Source organism: Sinocyclocheilus rhinocerous, unplaced genomic scaffold (genome assembly GCF_001515625.1).
Source record: "Sinocyclocheilus rhinocerous isolate Xijiao unplaced genomic scaffold, SAMN03320098_v1.1 scaffold688, whole genome shotgun sequence".
NCBI classification, from domain to species: domain Eukaryota; kingdom Metazoa; phylum Chordata; class Actinopteri; order Cypriniformes; family Cyprinidae; genus Sinocyclocheilus; species Sinocyclocheilus rhinocerous.
This window is the reverse complement of record NW_015651641.1, coordinates 69,324-87,958: the sequence shown is the minus strand read 5'-3', so window position 1 is coordinate 87,958 and position 18,635 is coordinate 69,324. Positions and strand designations below refer to the sequence as shown.

The window sequence follows — 18,635 nt, the reverse complement described above, 5'->3', positions numbered from 1 at the left end:
GCAGAAGCCCACAAATTGTGATCAACTCCGAGAACTAATAAGGCAAGAATGGATCGCCATCAGTCAGGATTTGGCCCAGAAGCTAATATCCAGCATGCCAGAGCGAATTGCAGAGGTTATGAAGAACAAGGGTCAACACTGTAAATATTGACTCATGTTTTTTGCCAATAAAAGCCTTTAAAACTTATGATATGCTTATCATTGTTTTTCAGTATACCATAGAAACATGTGGAAAAATAATCTACAAATATTGAAGCAGCAAACTTTGCAAAACACAAAATTTATGTCACTGCCAAAACTTTTGGCCATGATTGTACACATTGTTAATGTTCAACAGGTTATGAACTCCACACAATGGCAAAAACAATTCCAAATCTGCGTTCAATTTGTCGTCTTTTTTGGCAAAATTAGTTCTATGCTTTTAGCTGGGCTGTGGAAGATAGGCATTTTTATATAAATGTCTGACTTTTATCATTTGTTACGGCTGAATTAAGTTTCGTGCGGTTCGTTTGCATTCTCTTGGTGATGCTCTGATAAAGAAATGGACGACGGTTCTTATGAAACACTACAAGTAAAATAAAATTAAAGTTGGTCATTAATTATTAACGAAATAAAATCTGTCATTATCTGCAAGATCATTAGAGAGAAATTGCCTCCCCCAAAACAACAGGGTGTTCTCGAATGACCATTATGACCCTTTCTGGGCCAGAGACTGCATTCCTCTGACATCAGGTGGAGATGGAAATAGATTTTAGATGATGTTATTAGCGATGCCCATCTTGGGGTTCAGGTTAACTAAACCCTCCACTGGCAAGATGCAGGAGTGCAGAGGCCAAAACCATTTAATTCCTCCTTCCAATTTAAAATTTGCAGACACAAGTGAACTTTGCTCAGCTGCTCGCCCCATTGAAAATGAGCTGCCGCACACACGCATACTCCACACGTTTATGGATATTGTCCCTTGAGGGTTCATAAACTCTGCTTGCCAATACAATTAAACGCAGGTGATCACTCATACTTTTTTTGGATGCCTTTAGAATTTTGGCACCAAAGTCCAAATGAAAATAGGCAACATATGAAGAAATAAATCATGTTGCTTAGTTTTTAAGTTGTCTTCAAAGAGGCTCTTTACGGCCAGGGTGCTATGAAGACAAATTAAACATTACGGGTTGTGGCCCTTTGTGCTTTTTATTGCCGGGCAGCCATGTACTATTTTGATAAGGCTCATCAAAACAGAATACAATTTCTGTATTTTTTCATCCTAGGCTGGCAAAGACAGCAAAACCTTGATTATAAGCCACATGTTTAGGAAATTAGATATATTGTACCTCAGAATTCAAGGAAAATTATATCGATACAATTAAATTTTGTATGAAATAAATAAATAAAGCCTGTTTTTTATAACAATTAAGATTTTTTCTACACTGTGACATTAATTTCTTGACAGTTAAACCCTATTTCTCAGTAGTGTACTGTAACACAGTCTCCTTTGATGTGATGCAATAAATCTTTTTCATGAAAATCTGTCTCGTAACCAGCAGTGACCATGACAAGTGACAGGACATTTTGATAATCATTTGGCTTCTTTTACGTTGGCGTCACACTGGGTAGACCTGCTTACTGTGAAATATCATTTGTTCAGAACTCTGCTACTCATAACTGTATATCAAATAACTTTGGTAAAATTAACTTGGTTGAAACGGTGTCTTCTTGTGCAGCATTTTTTGCTGTCAATGTGGACAGGATTGCTTGTCACTGGAAACTTGTCACATCTTCGGTTTCGCATATGATGTAAAGCGAAAACATCTCATTGTCATTCCCATAATGCAAAAAGTAATGATATAATAAAGAACAATTTTAAGTATGTATGATGATAGTTTACATTATACTGAATTTAATTGATACAAGTAAAATAATAATAAAAATAAAAAAAGAGAAATGTCCGGATTATTCTTCATACTTCATTACAGTATTGAGAATTATTATTTTTTCAATTACAGTTATTTGGAAGGAGAACATTGCAAAAAATAAATCAGTATTTTCTAATTCTAATCAGTATTTTTGCCTTGTTTTCCAGTGGTGGTAACAATTATAAACAGGCTATACTTTAATTTTTGCCTTGTTCCTGATATGAATCACAAATTTCAGTTTGAGATTCCTGAGTGTTTTTTTTTCCCTAATACACCTCAAATTTGCTATACTCACTCCGGAGGACAAGGCTCGGTGTTGCAAGGTCGCTGGTTCCCTGGCGGTTTGCCGTCCGCGTCGCAGTAGCTGTTTTGGACCACCGAACCGTCGTCCAGTCTTTTACAAACCACCTCCTGCTTCTGCGAGCCTGCAAAAAGACAATAAAACATCACTTCATTCATCTGCCTCGCGCTTTCAGCTGGGAGATAGTTTTCAACACTTCAGCAGTTTGTGCGCAAGTGTGGTCGGCGTCGATCCCTGAGGTAAAACTACTTCTCTGTTGCTTCTCTAGGGGTCCACTTGCTGACAGAGCACTCTGTGTGGATAGAGGCACGGAGGCGATATTATTTTTCCCTCAGTATTATATCTAGGTGTGTAAATGCCTCGGTTGAAGTGAGTGTCTTAGTGAATTACTTTTACAGAGAAGCCAATCTTTTCTTTGGCTCTTGGTTGTGAAAAGTGAGCATTACCACAGTAATGGCAGAGTAGTGCGCTACGCTATATGCTCAGCACTAGGAGCCATTGGTGCAGGGGCTCTTTGGGGCCCATAAGGAAAGACATTAGCCTCCAGTTAAGCTGGTTTATGCCAAGCTTGGCTAATGCACAAGGCCACCTTGTGAGGTGGATCTAATAGCTGCCAATATGGCATTCTTGACTGGGAAACTGAAATAATGAAATACTCCAGTGGGAGCATGATGACCCCTTTCAAGAAAAGAGATTTGATTCGCTGAAACCAAACTAGGGGGTAAATGTAAAATCTCATGACATCAGTTCATGATGTAAGACTGTTATCAGTGTTGTTGCACATAACGATCAAAATAAAAAGACGGCAACATTGAAATTTAATGGGAGTTTGTAGAAAAGCAGGAATCAAGTCCAAGCATCTGTAGCGGTGTGAATCACGAATCGTTTTTAAAAGAATATTGCAGAATTTTTATGGCAGTTCACTCGGTGTTTAAACGCTCCCTGTGTTGCTTGCCAACAGAACAGCGGTGAATTGTATTAATAACACAAAATTTCAAAAATGACATAAGTGTTGCTCTGGGGTATTTCCATATAAACTAAAATGTGTTCAAATTAATTGAGCAACAAATGAGGTTGAGTTCACTGAGCCCGGAGAAAACCCCTCCGTGGACTAGCCTGCGATGTTTGCATATTTTGGTGAAATATAACACGTATTTTGAATGTTTTCAATGGCCATACTTTAAAAAAGCAGAGAGGAAAACTATTTATTGTTGTAAGAAAGCCATTTATTTCGGGGCAGCCTGAACAGTCTGGTCATATTTGAGGTGAGGGCTCACATTTACATGTGGTTACGACATTCAGATGTTGAAATAAGCCTTTCACTGCATAACTTGTACATTAGCAGTACAAACTGATGGACCATATAGTCCTATGTCAGATAAAATACACATTTTATCATTCTGTTGGATTTTATTACTAATAAAAAAGATGACTCTGCTGAAAACACCAGCATGAATTTACAGTCCAATATGCTTCACAAACAAGACATGGCAAAGCAAAATGGAGCTTTCAAGATTCATAAAGATCATAAAAGTGCCATGAAAGTATCAAAGTAGTCCAAACCAGATCAGTTCAATTCATAATGAATCATTCAAACCTGTTTTGTGCAACACCAGGATGCGCATACATTTTAAAAGTGTGCATAAAAAACTTGTGCGCTCAATTTTTTGACAAGAAGACATGCACATAAACTACAATGGAAACATTTAACTAATAAAATCCTTGATGCGCATCAAAAAAAAGTCATGTGACTTTGCCTCAACAGATCATGTGATTGGATAACTGGATAAGTAATCAAACACCATATCAAATGTTAATCATTTTGAAATGCCTGAGCCAAAGTCCGTCATCAAAATGATTTGGTATATTAATCACCTCCCATATCTGTCTCACACGATTGTGTTCCCAAACATTAGGAATCCTGATTTACTTCATAGTAAAACAGAGCCACAAGTATCCCCGGATGCAGCAACTTTCATTTTTATTACTAATACTTTGCACCAGTTTCCCAGGAAGTGACGATTTTGTTCACTTGAACACATGGGATGGCTTTATTTACAAATGTTTTGTGTGATATTTTAATTTTGAGCACAAGTTAAATTCACAACTTTAGATGGAAACAGCTAATGAACAGTAGGTACAACAAACTTTCTTAGTAAGGATGTGAATGATTGATTGGTTTACCTCCTGCACATGTTGCAGAGCACTCAGACCAGGGCAGATGGTGCCAGGAGAAGCCCACTTCATTGTCCCCACTTCCTATACGCTGGATCGGCACATTGAACTTGTAGTGGATGCCCAGGTTTTGTTCCTGTAGTAGCACCTGAAACATTAAAAATGGATGGCAGGTTACTTTTCTGTTGCTAATATAGTGGGTCTACCGAAGAGTTCAGGGTCTACCTGGTTAGTTTTGTTCCCAAATTGTGGCAAACAGCACACTGACAGACACAAATATTTCAGTATATTATAGAAGAAGGAATTTTAGAGTAGTTATAGCGGGACTGTGCACATTCTTTGGTGGCATCAGCCAATCGGTGTTGTCGTGATGTCATTTCCCTGCCTGACTGGCTCAAAGAAGAAACATTTGATGTGTCCATGAGCAAAGATGGATGCAGGTTGCAAACATCCGAGGCTGGATGTGCCAACCAGGCAACTGTCATTGAGATGAACTGGAATTTATCCAGGTATTATAGAACTCCATGGTCTTAACCAAGGATTTTGGCAAAGAAAGGTAGTCTTGGATGACAGAAAGACAAATACCGAGGTCTTAAAAATGCATGGAATAGAGCAATCAAATTATTAAGAAGAGGAGATTTTTTTGGGATGATCCCAACCTCAGTTCAGCCTCAACGAGCACATATTTAGCATATCACATCAGCTTTACTCCTGAATTACTTAGTCAGAGAGCTGTAATTGTGTGTGTGTGTTATAAATTGGAAAGCCATGTTAACCAGTGTGGGCCACAATGGAATGGCTTGCGGTGCACTGGCCACTTGTATGTTTTCCAGCGGCGCTACGACCAGGCCTGGTATTTCCAGCACTTTTGTCCAGGCGAAAGCCATTGTGGTTGCCGAGACGGGGCTTTTCAGAATGAACACACACACGCGTGCTAAAACATGTGCACATGAGCACTCTCATTTGGACAGACAGAGGTTTTTAGTGCAAACATATATAATGGTTAACTCTGAAACCGCTAGCCAGAGTTCATGTGAGGTTTGTACACAGATGTGGACTTTATTTAGAGTGAGGCAAGCAGTTTCAAACTGCGCATTCACAACACAAGCCTGCTCTACAGTATCACTACTGTGACTTTCCTATAAGACAACTTGACTATATGAGATTTTATAGTCTGACAATAATTCAAAGGAAAGACCTGAATTGCTGTGCAAAAACCTATTCCACTTTGAAATTGTATTTAACTGTAGCTTGTAGTATTAAATTAAATTGTAGTATTAAACTTTAGCTTGCTCTATCTGTTTTCTTTTTATTTATTATATGATTTAAAAAAAAAAACCTTGCTACGTGTACTGCATTAAGCTAACTGAGACTTGTTATAGCACTTGAATATCATTGCTCTTTCGTTGATTTTAGTGGGACACTCACATTGACTCCACTGTTAAAAAGGCCCAGCAGAGGTTGTACTTCCTTCACCAACTGAAAAAATTCACCCTGCCACAGAAGCTGCTGAAGCAGTTCTACTCAGTCGTCATTGAGTCTGTTCTGTGCACTTCAATAACTGTCTGGTTTGGTTCAGCTACAAAATCAGACATGAGAAGACTACAGAGAACGGTTCGGACTGCTGAAAGGCTTATTGGTGCCCCCCTGCCTACTTTATTTTATTTTATTATATTCCTATTCTATCTATAGCACACCTGTGCATACAATTTATTCTTTTTTTGTGGTTTATTTTTATGCATGCTTATTTTATTCACATCTTATTTTTATTATCTGTGTGTTGTTGTTGTCTCCGTGTACTGGAAGCTTGTGACACTATAACAAATTCCTTGTATGTGCAAACATACTTGGCAATAAAGCTTTTTCTGATTCTGATTCTGATTCTGAAATGTAACTGTAGATTTAATTTTCAAACAAAACATATTTTTGTTGTAGATAGAATGTAAATTGTGTCCAATTTTGTAAAACGAATTCATTTAAAAAAACATTGTCACACATATCATTGCATTCTGTACTTTTAAATGATGTTAAATGTATTTTAAAATTTTCCAAGCAAGCAAGCAAAATTGTCATACAAATACAGTAACTGTGCAATGTGAATGTATTTTCAAAAACACTAACCATGACATAAAATGTATTTTACATAAAAATTTAATGAGTTCACAAATTATTTTTGTCACTTTTGCTGACAGGAAAGTGAAGAAGTGAGAGGAAAAAACAGGTAGAAGAGAGGAAGGGGACATACACAAATTAAATGCAAACTCAGGTTTCCCACATAGTTTTGAGCATGTAATTGACCTGCCAGGCCATATATCCTACATATACTTCTAAAACACTTGCACTACTAACACACTACTGTATTCTTTACAGTAAATAAAGATCGACTCACCATAACCACCAAATTTTCAGTGGTGGCCCCTAGAGCTTCTAGCGACTCGGGTTCGTCAGTCGGTCTCTTGTAGTGGAAGGCTGTTCCTGCGATGTCAAATTTGCGGGGCCAGTCGATGGTCCAGGCTCCGTTGATGTAATAGTCATCCCCCTCCGATTTCAAAGCTGTGAACAAGCGAGAGCTCCAGTTAATAACCCGACACGAACGAGATGCTGCCAAGCAGAGAGAGAGATGTCATCGCTGTCATTCATCAACATGATGAGCATCGTCTTACAGAGGAGCTCAGGCTTCCTGATGTCAAGGGCAATTTTCACTCTCGCTTTCAAACGCTGTGCAGCTTGTAGATCTAACTTACCAAGTTCAGGTGAAAGTCTGCCTTCCTTACAAATACCGTAACTGCTCAGTTGTCAAAACAAAGATCTCATCTCAAAGCATAACACACCTCAAAATATTCACTCTTGTCTTGATGCAGATGGGGCCAAATTGTAGAAGAACAATCCAGATGTTTTGTACTCACTCCAGCTCAAAAAGACACCATTTATTTTTCTTAAAGGTACACCAAGTATTTTTCAAACAAAGAAATGAATGGTACTTTTAATAAATCTTTCAAATGGTAACATTCACATTGAAGATTAGGATGTTTTATTACAAATTGGGCAGCTCCAAATAGCCAAATATTATCTTGGTACTAATATTTGGCTAAACTAGCTAAAATAGCCAAATTGTAGCACACGATTAGTCTCAGCCTGCACGCCAGTCATGCCCACGGACAGTTAGCTGAACGTCTGATGCATACGGCACACAAAACTGGAAAGACTTCAGGAGTTTCGAAGTTGTCATTGGATTGGTTGAATTATACAGGATTTCCGAGAGACCCCCTCATGCGAGAAGAAAGTCCTCGTGTTTACAACTGTGATAATGAGCGCTTATCAGGATCAACTAAGCGTTGGATTTTCAAAAGTGTGTGAAATATTTAAAGTTCACGGCATAGACTCTTTAAAATACGTCCACGAGTTTTACACAGCGGTCTGTTATTGTGGGGACATTTCCACGCCCCTAAACATGACGCAGCACAAAACGAAACGTGATTGGTTGCTTTACCTGTCAGTCATGTGGCCTCTTGGGTGGTCTTGGCCATTCAAAGCGGCCAAGGTTCCCAGACCTTCTGCCATCAGTCTGAAGGTCTGGCTACGCGAGACTAGCACACTATCATTTTGTGAATTACATAAAATGAAAATGAAAATATTTTTTCCCCCCATGGAACAATAAAGGAGAAATTTAGCAGAATGTTTAAACTGCTCTTTTCCATGCTTGAAAGTAGTGACTAGCTCCAAAAAGGTCAAAAAGCAACATAAAAATAATATGACTTCTACATGAGTGACTGAAAAGACTGAAATTTAAGCCATTACCTTAAAAAAAAGGATTCACATTTTTATACATAGTGTGTCAAGATGTGTCAGACAGGTTAGATATCGATGATACCAAACGGCAATTGGTTCTTGCAAGTCTCATAGCTGAAAGTGACATGGCATGTTTTGATATGAATGCATAAGCATTCGCCATACGTGAAAGAGTTGTATAAAAGTTCTTCAAAAACCCTTCTTTTGTGTTCCATGGAAGAAAGTAAGTTATACAGGTTTGGAACAAAATAACTGAAAATAATAGAATTTTATGCCCTCAAACTATCAGTTATATGACACGTATAGGGCAAAACCAACCAGAAATATAAGACAGTTGTTTCAGTTAGAAATGAAAAGAACTGACTGATTTTAAACATCAAATTAACCAATTCTGCAAGCATGCTACATCATTATCAGCCAAATATTTGTCAGACATTAAGGATCTCAAGACCATTTCAAAAGATTCTCACTTTGAACAGGGCCATTCTTTATGCACCAAGAGCTTGTAACACTCCAAAGAGAAAGGAAAAATTTAAATCGCATCATATGACCCCTTTAAATACGTTGCTCGCAAGCCCTTTGGCGCTAACATTGGCCACTGCTGTGCTAGAACATCAACAACTTATCTTCCTTTCAAACGGCGAGAAAAACCTCTACATCAACATGATAAATAACAAAACCCAACAAGCTATCATTCACACTAGCTATATTTATGTTTGTACTCAAAACAACTTAATTGGACCCGCTTGTTTGATTGTTTTAATTAGTTACATGGCTGAGAACCCTGATGGTTTTACTCAGCTTGCGGTTGGGAAAAGACAACAGGCAAAATCAAGGCAATGAACAAATATAAGACATGAGAGCGAGGAAGGCTGTCAGATTGATCCAGATTTACACCCACAACAAAGCCTAAAACAAACCATTTCACTACTTTTGTACCCAGTATGGCTTCATGAACAAAGCTTCAAGAACATCAATACAAACACTCACCAATGTAGTTCTTTGACACGGCCTCTTCCCTGATTTCAATATGAACCGATCCTTTTGGTATCTGGACAACCTCCATATAACCTACGAAATGTAAAATTTGATTTAGAAAATGTACAAAATTAAGCAAAACCTGAATTTTACTCATAGAACAGCACTATTTTGCAGTTGTCCATAAATGTGCGTGCATAGATGTACTATATGTTTTGTTTTAGCAGCATTTTTTTTTTTAGCATCATGAGTGCCGCAAACCCACAGTGCCATTATATTTAGGTAATGATGGTCGCTTAATCAACTAGTCCACCCAACATATGTATTTAGTTTTTATATTTTTAGTGTCACTTAAATTAGCATGCTGTGCGTCAATTAGCATTAGCGTGCTATGAGAGTTTGCTCTGTATATCTCTCTCTTAAGTTTTGTCTTGGAATTTATCTCCTTTAAAGCACCACATTCAGAGACTTTTTTGGCCACTGTGTCACATCTTACATTGTTTTTTGAGTGTATAACTGCAAGATAGATATATACACTACCGTTCAAAAGTTTGGGATCAGTGTAATGTTTTTTTTAAAGAAGTCTCTTTTGCTCAGCAAGGCTGCATTTATTTGATCAAAAATACAGAAAAAAACAGTAATCTTGCAAAACGTTATATTAAACTGTAATGTATTTCTGTGATGCGCAGCTGTATTTCCAGCATCATTACTCCAGTTTTCAGTGTCACATGATCTTCAGAAATCATTCTAATATGCTGATTTATTATCAGTGCTGGAAACTGTTGTGCTGCTTAATATTTTTTTTTTTTTTTGGGAAATAAAAGATACTTTTTCAGGATTCTTTAATGAATAAAATTGAAAAAGAACAGTATTTATTCAAAATATAAATATTTTCTAACAATATAAATCTTTGCTATCACTTCTTATCAATTTAACACATCCTCGCTGAATAAACTTTTATTAATATAATTTCTTTCAAAAAAAGAATAAACATTTTCTGACCCCAAACTTTTAAACTGTAGTGTATATTGTTAGAAAATATTTATATTTTAAATAAATGCTGTTCTTTTAAACTTTTTATTCATCAAAGAATCCTGAAAAAAAGTATCACAGGTTCCAAAAAAATATTAAGCAGCACAACAGTTTCCAGCACTGATAACAAATCAGCATATTAGAGTGATTTCTGAAGGATCATGTGATGCATGTGAAGTGTGTAGTTTTGCAGATTCCTAATCATAACTCTGTAATTCCAAAAAGAAAATCAAAAGTTTTGTTGTTGATGAAATATATATATATTTTTTAACTTTTGCAATTTGTAACCTTTTTTTCCATTTGCAATCTTAATTTGTAACCCCTCTTTAAACCTTTATGGCTGATTCTTATTAGTTGCATCTAGTGTTTCTTGTAAACTATTCAGACAAGGAGAATTTGAATAGAATCCTATATCGAATAGAAGCATGTTCAAAGAAAACCTAACTAACTTAGCAACAGCAAATTCATTACAAGAGAAGAATCTACACCGTACCCTTCACTCCCCCTTAAAGTTTCAGATGATTTACCAGCTATACCTTAAAAGGAGAAAACAGTCCCTTACTACAGAGAATACTTTTGGATGCGGCCAGACAACTTGTGCAATATTACAAGTTTTATTGATTCTCTCACTGGATGATGCAATTAATACTCATATGACTCATGTTACCGCTTCTATTTTGACAACTTGTTTCTTGACCAAAAAAAAAGCTTTATCATTGGTTGTCTGATGAAAAAACCCACAGCATTTCCATGAGAAATGTCGAGCTTGGCCAAAGCACCCCGTTGGCCCCCTGACAGAAGCCACTGCCAAAAAGACAATGCGTTCCTCCACTCGCTTATGCTGTACTTTCTTCAAGTGGGATTTCTCTAGTGGAAAGCGATTAAAAACTTGTCGCGTTTGGCAAGTGTGCAGCGTGCTCTCTGGAATGGGATTCTAAAGAGAGAGATGGGTCGTTGTGCTCCTCTTCTTTCATACAGCTCAGCAGTGACTTATGGATTTTGCCACATTGTATTTTATGTTTTTGAACAGCTTCAGAAATGTCAGATATTCAAAGCAATATGGACAATGACTGTATGGACAACTGCCCTAGATATACACTCAAAGCCCAGTGGTGACAAGACATCTTAAGACCCAGATACACTTAAAACAAAGTTATTTATCGTTCTTCACTTAGGGATAAAAAGAAGTTCCCTATATATGTAAGCAGCGGTTTATGGTTAGTGAACACCCTGATGCCAAAATATGTTAATATGTGCCGCCAGTGTTGGGGAAAGTTACTTTTAAAAGTAATGCATTACAATATTTCGTTACTGCATAAAAAAGTAACTAATTGCATTACTTAGTTACTCTTTATAGAAAGTAATGCATTACTTTTGTCACCCGGGCTGGGCTTGCTTATTTGTTTTTTACTAACCTTTTAATAAACCCAAAAGTTATATTTTTGGCAACTGTAAAGGCCATTTCACACTAAAAGTGAAACTAAAAAGCCTTAGGTCAAGTAAGTGCCTCTGCACCTCACTCCAGATTTCTCTCAAGACGGGGACAGAAGGGGCATCAGTGACTTGCACTGCTTATTTAAAAAAAGTATCTCAGATATTTCGTTGTAAATTTAAAGGTAATGCATTACTTTACTAGTTACTTAAGAAAAAGTAATCTGATTACATAACTCGCTTTACTTGTAATGCATTACCCCTGACAAAATACAGTAGTGAGAAAACAGCAGTTAAGAAAGCATCTAATCATAGCGATGTGGATGTTTGCACCAAGTCACGTCACGTTTATTTATATAGCACTTTATACAGATCAAATTAAAGTAGGGTGACCACACGTCTTTTTTTTCCGCAGACATGCTTTGGACAGGATTTGTAAATTACCTGAAATGTCCAGATTTTGGTTTTGTTTTTCAATTGTTTTCATACTTGTTGAAGTAATGACTGAAAAGCAGTCTGGCCAATCGTGGCATGCAAGAAGGTGGGATCTAAAAGAGAATGGTCATAGCAATGCAAATGCACGTATAATAGAAATCCTGAAATGATTTCCATGTCAAGGCGGATGAAACCTATATTGCGTAATCGCCATGGACCAATGGTAGTTCAAACTTGTTTACCAGCTGTAGTGAACTTTTACGGAAAGTTTGCTTTGGCAAGCTGTTTCAAAGTCCTGATTTTGCTCGATTGATGTCACACCACACCAGTCTTTCAATTTGGCCTGAAGTATATGGGGGCCATTAGGAACTCTCCAGTTCAAGGTTCAATGCGGCCTGTGATCAAACCTTCCAATATTTGTGTTACACCAACCGCCTGCTTACCAACTCGATAGACCTAATAGGTTGTCCAACACATTCGTATGACAATGCATAATAGTTCATACGAGATGGTGAAATACTAAGATATTGAATATATGTTATTTACGATAAGTGTATAATCAGTGGCCTCCTGACCTCCTCTGGGCAGCGAATCGTTGAACAGCCCTTCGGTGACCTCACACGTACTGCCGTCCCCAACGCACACACGGCATCTGTCCTCCTTGGCATCCGAGCCCAGGATGTTATCACAGCCAACATGCTGGAAAGACACACAGGCAGAGTGTTTCAGTGCAGGGGAACACGGTCGAGGCATTCTCAGACCTCGACTATCTGATTCAAAGAAAAACATGTCATTCACACAGCTGTATTGAGTCAGAAAATGACATGGAAAGATGAATGGTTCTGGTTTTGCTTCAGGACCATGATTTTACACTAGACATCAACACAGTAACAAAATTATTTACAGCATTGTACAAAATTAAATAAAAATGTCCTTTAAATCAAACATTGAAATTTGTTGATATGACAGGCTGATTATGAAAATTGACATTTTTGTAAGTGCATAAACAATAGCAGAAGCATGAGTAACAGTATTTATATTTCTAGTGTTTTGTTTCTAAATGTCAATTGAATTCTGTTGGTTTTATGCTCTCGGCAGCCAATAATTCACCACACAAAACACATTGTGGTCAGCACAAACCATGTTTATTCATGTTGTGTCAAATTTTCTTTCATTTTGCGTGGCTTTGTTCATGAGGGCATGTCACGCAACCTGTCCATGTTGGCATTTGTCTAACTTCACTGGCTTCTACCAAATTACAGGTGAATTTGTGCCAAAATACCATTGAGTCTGACTGGACACAACCTTTGATGTACAAAAATGGCAATATGCGCTAAATTGGTACCATATTGGTTTACCGCCAATATTGTGTTTGTGTGTGTGGTTGCCCTTTCGGGCTTAAACTGATGGTAAAACTAACAACATTATTAACTGTCTTGATATTTACTTTGAAAGCTGAAGGTCGCGATTATGGTAAGGTGTTCGGTCTGCTTGTGGTGTTCGGCCAATCACAATGCACTGGGTCAGCTGGCCAATCAGAGCAGGCTGCGCTTGTCAAAGGAGGGGGCTTTGTTGAAAACGATGTGTTTGAGAGAGGCGGGGCATAGAGGACCTACAATAATGTACAGTATTTGAAAAATAATGTGTTTTTTGAACATTAAAGCATGTCAACATATTCTGTTACACCAAATACACAAAATAATGATCTTTAAAATAGCATCATATGACCCCTTTAACTGAATTTAACATTGTTTTACTCCTTCTCAGAAAAGACAGGTGACCCATTTTTTTGGTTTTGACTGACCAGCTGCGAATCACTGGACTACACATAAGATTGATTGCTGTTTTACTTTGTTTTGGATATTCCCTGTGCAACCCCTGTGCATGCCTTTACTTGCATTATTATCAAACTGAGGGTCTCATCCAAAATGCAATGAGAGGTTGTTGGGTGCAGCACAGATTGATTCCTTTGAGTTTAAAAGAACATTGTGTGCATTTCATCGCTCCAGATCAGATCAAAGAGCAAACCTTGGGGATCAATTAAAATAGTATCTTAAACCACATAAATCAAGGATGTGGACAACAATGTGTGAGACTAACAAATACCAAACTGCAGACAAAATCTCAGAGTTCAAAAGAGTTCAAAATCCATTTTAACCCTAAAATAAACAAAGTGTTGCACTATTGCGTCAATTTGGTTTGTTATACAAATTATATTGTAAGTGAATTAAATATCACTCTCGAGCGGCTCACCCGCCTTTCAAACTAACTTGGGAAAACACGATTTGATTCCAAACTGTACTGTCCTGATAAGAAGTGAACCCCCCTCAACACCAGCCTTTATTTAGGCTTCATTGTTCTGTGTTAGTGATTGGCTATGTTCTGTAGACTGTCCGTCTGAGACCGTTAGTGTCTGATAAACAAAGACAATGCAACATTTTAGACCACAAGGGCCACATAAAAATAGAAATCTATAAAATATACTAGAAACAAGCCACTCTGCACATTTCTGAAAATTGTGGCTGCATTCTATAAAGTATGCTAGATTAGGATTAGTGCATCCCATACCATATTTTTGAAATATATAATATATATGCTGCGCAGTATGGATATTATACTCAGAATACTAAATTTGAAGATTTATACTGTGCTGGATGCATATTTAACCTTACATTTCAAACGTGACAGATGAACCACAAATAATATCTAAGTAACACATTAACTACATTTACATGTATGGATTTGGCAGATGCTTGTATAAAAAATGACTAGTATATATTTGATCAATTCCTGCATTCACTGGGAATCAAACCATGACACTGGCATTGGTAGCGCCATGTGCTATTGTTTGAGTCACAGGAATGCTTCTTTCTAGTTTCTAACAAGAAATTATTTGATTGAACTATTGAACTGTCAAGATTGGATTAAAAATGCAAAACAATCATTCTTATGTCTGAGATAAGTCAATGCCACTTATCCCCACAATCCCTTGCACAACAGTAGAGTTTGTCTCCATTCTCTTTTGATTTTTTTCAGTATTTAAAAAAAATGCTGAGGAAGAAAATGCTAAATCTACCACACATTTCATAGATTTTTAGGTAATAATATCCAAGAACTTTAGCTAGATGCTAATGCTAACTTGCCAAACAGTATATAACAAAGGTGTGTAAGATATCAAGATGTAATTCACGTCTCAAAACTGCTGTACCTCACTCGTGTCTTTAGTGAGTTCAATGCATTTGGAAATTGGGATGCAGCCTAAGCACTATAAAATGGCATGCTACTTACTACAGTAAATTCTCAGTAAAAAATGACTGTCTTCAGGCACTGCAAGTGAGATTTGAGCTGTAGACTCACCTTGCACTCTCCATTGATGCATATGTCCAGCGAGTCGGCCTGGCAGCGCGTGCCGTCGATGACAGCGGGCAAGCGTTCGGTGTAGAAGTTGTAGCCCTCAGCCAGACAGTTCAACGCACATGGTTTCACTCCACCTGAGAAACACAGCGAGTTTATCGTCAAACAGCTGATGTCACTCTCTCGAACACCAGTGGGACCTTTTATCAGGTTATTGATGGGTCCCAAGGTCCTCAAGAACTCCTTCGCGGCCCTGCAGTGTCAAAGAGGCGGCCACGATTTATGTCATACGATAAACCGAAAATCCATACGGAATAACAGAGTCAATCTCTCGCCTCACCAGTGCATTGATAAGTGATTCGCAGACTGCTTTTCTTGCAACTATCTCAAGCCAGGGCTCTCAGGCAGGGCCCACAGTTTTCTTTTATGCCTTTGTTGATATTAACATTCTTTAAAAAAATTACTAAAAATTAGTTGCAATACATTTACACAAACCTGTATGAATTACTTTCTTCTGTGGAACACAAATGAAGATATTTTGAACTGTTTTTGTCCATACAATGAAAGTCAGTGGGGTCTAAAACAACAGACTGAAAAAAAAAACACTTTCCACAGAAGAAAGTTATACAGGTTTGGAATGACATGACCGTGAGTAAATGATGAGTGAATTGTCATTTTTGGGTAGACCATTGCATTACATTGCAGCGCGTGCCGTCGATGACAGCGGGCAAGCGTTCGGTGTAGAAGTTGTAGCCCTCAGCCAGACAGTTCAACGCACATGGTTTCACTCCACCTGAGAAACACAGCGAGTTTATCGTCAAACAGCTGATGTCACTCTCTCGAACACCAGTGGGACCTTTTATCAGGTTATTGATGGGTCCCAAGGTCCTCAAGAACTCCTTCGCGGCCCTGCAGTGTCAAAGAGGCGGCCACGATTTATGTCATACGATAAACCGAAAATCCATACGGAATAACAGAGTCAATCTCTCGCCTCACCAGTGCATTGATAAGTGATTCGCAGACTGCTTTTCTTGCAACTATCTCAAGCCAGGGCTCTCAGGCAGGGCCCACAGTTTTCTTTTATGCCTTTGTTGATATTAACAATCCAGTCAAAGCACTCGAGCACAAGAGAGGCATTACTCATAGTGGAATCTGAACGTTTTGCCTGACATCATTACTGCAAAGACACGGGGAGAGATTAACAGAGCTGCCAACAAAAATCACGGAGACATCCACAAAGGTTATCGCAGACTTTACAAGCGAAGTTCACCTCCAAAATGAGTTTTAAGAGCCAAACAATTGGTAATGATAATGCTTATTACAGGGCAGCGTGATAAGGAGATGATTGAGTCGACTGTGAACTTCCTGTCAGAATGTTTTGGAAATGCTTCTCGATCTCTTGCAGTTTTTCTTAGTTTATTGGGTTTGGGCCATTTTGTTGTAAACAAGAAATGCACCCTTCCCTCTGGGTTTTTTTTGTTAAAGCAGTCTGAAAATGCATCGGAGAAAGACTCAATGAAACCACAAAGGTGTCAAAGGTCGAACAGTGGTGGTAGGGTTTGATTTTAACTGTTATTAATTTAATTAAATTATTTGTCAAAAAAGTACACAAATCACAATTATTTTCTGAGTTCCCAAATGATATATATTAATAAATAATACATTTTATTAAATAATAATAAAAAAAAAAAAGTATTCACAAAATGTATCATGCTGTCATATATACATTTATTATTATTATTATTATTATGATACATACTATATATACATACAGTATATTTATATAAGAATATATATATATATATATACGTGAGTAAATGATGAGTGAATTGTCATTTTTGGGTGGACTATTGCATTACATTGACAGGCCTAATTGTCACACTTTAATTTGCAGATTTGACCTCTCTGAGAAACCTGTATACATACACAGTCAAACACACACACACACACACACACACAGAGACAAGCAATAGATTGTGTTCTAGCTGGAATCTGAAACATTTTCAGCCCATCAAAGAGACTTTCACAGTGTTGGTGTTAGCAGGGTACACAAAGCAAGCCAGTATGTACACTGTCACTGAAGCCCAGACTTTGGGAAGGCTGTGGGAGAGAGCGGCTCCCTCTGTAGCCCATCGCTCTGGGTGTTGGGCTGGGAACCTACCTCCAGTGTACTGCTTCCAGTTGTAGTACTTCCCACGGAAAGGCATGTTGTCAAAATCGGCACACTGCTTCTCCCTAAAGTCACGTGATCCTGCTGGACAAGCCTGCGATCAAATAATCAAATAATTGGTGGCGAATGAACCATTGAAAAAGCATTCAGATGGTACTCTCATTATCTTATAGAGTATTTATAAGACTTTTATTTTATCCTACACTGAACAATATTAAATAGTGTCACACATTCCCTGCTGTCACTTTTTAATGAAAAGTCCCACAGCATGATGCTGCTACCAGTACCTCACCATACACTCTTACAAATAAAGTTTCCAAAAGGGGGTTTTCACAGCGATGCCATAGAAGAAACATTTTGGGTTCCCAGAAGAACATGCGAGTGAACAGTTCTTAAAAAAAGAACCATTTTTTTAATACTCTAAGTGTAGATGTATAGATGTTTGTTTTTTGTTTGTTTGACGTGGCCAGTGTTATTTGGGCACTAGAGCCAGACATATTACATTTAATTTTGGCTAAAAAGTTCTGCTGGCCTCATTTCACCACATGATCTTTTTCTCCATTGGTTGATATAATACTCTCTGGCAAACTCCAGACATGGTTGCACAAGGTTCATTTTAAGTAATGGCTATTTTTGTACCACAATCGCACACAGGACGATGTTATGCAGAGCTCTTGATATGGTTGACCGGTGCACCTTTACTCCATTCTCAACTACTCAACTCCTTCGAATTTCTTCTCGTCTTCTGTGTGACATCTCTTACACGTCTCGTTCTTCTCAGATTTAATGGACAATATTTTCTTGCCAGTTTCAGAGTAGTTTGTGCTTTTTGATAACAGAAACCAACTGAATAAAAATTAAATAAAATGTAAATTATAAAAATTACAAATATTTATTTTATTAAATAAAATATGTAATAAAAATATACATTTATTTATTTTTTTAAGGTTAAATCTGTAAAAACTTGTAAAAAATATATAAAAAAAATATATATATAAATATATATTTAGATTTAGATTTTATTAAAGAAGTAAAAAAAAAAAACCTTACTAGGGAATGG

General features: G+C 37.5%; 1 protein-coding gene across 1 annotated transcript in view; it reads right to left on the bottom strand.

The window, feature by feature from the left end:
* Positions 1 to 18,635, bottom strand: part of LOC107713302 (A disintegrin and metalloproteinase with thrombospondin motifs 6-like) — a 91,495-nt gene that overhangs the window by 17,462 nt on the left and 55,398 nt on the right. The window contains exons 15-21 of the mRNA XM_016518763.1: positions 17,567 to 17,669; positions 15,409 to 15,542; positions 12,627 to 12,750; positions 9,166 to 9,246; positions 6,776 to 6,939; positions 4,396 to 4,534; positions 2,206 to 2,335 (exon numbers count right to left, since the gene is read on the bottom strand). Coding sequence (XP_016374249.1) covers positions 2,206 to 2,335; positions 4,396 to 4,534; positions 6,776 to 6,939; positions 9,166 to 9,246; positions 12,627 to 12,750; positions 15,409 to 15,542; positions 17,567 to 17,669 — 875 coding nt within the window. The remainder of the gene's footprint in view (positions 1 to 2,205; positions 2,336 to 4,395; positions 4,535 to 6,775; positions 6,940 to 9,165; positions 9,247 to 12,626; positions 12,751 to 15,408; positions 15,543 to 17,566; positions 17,670 to 18,635) is intronic.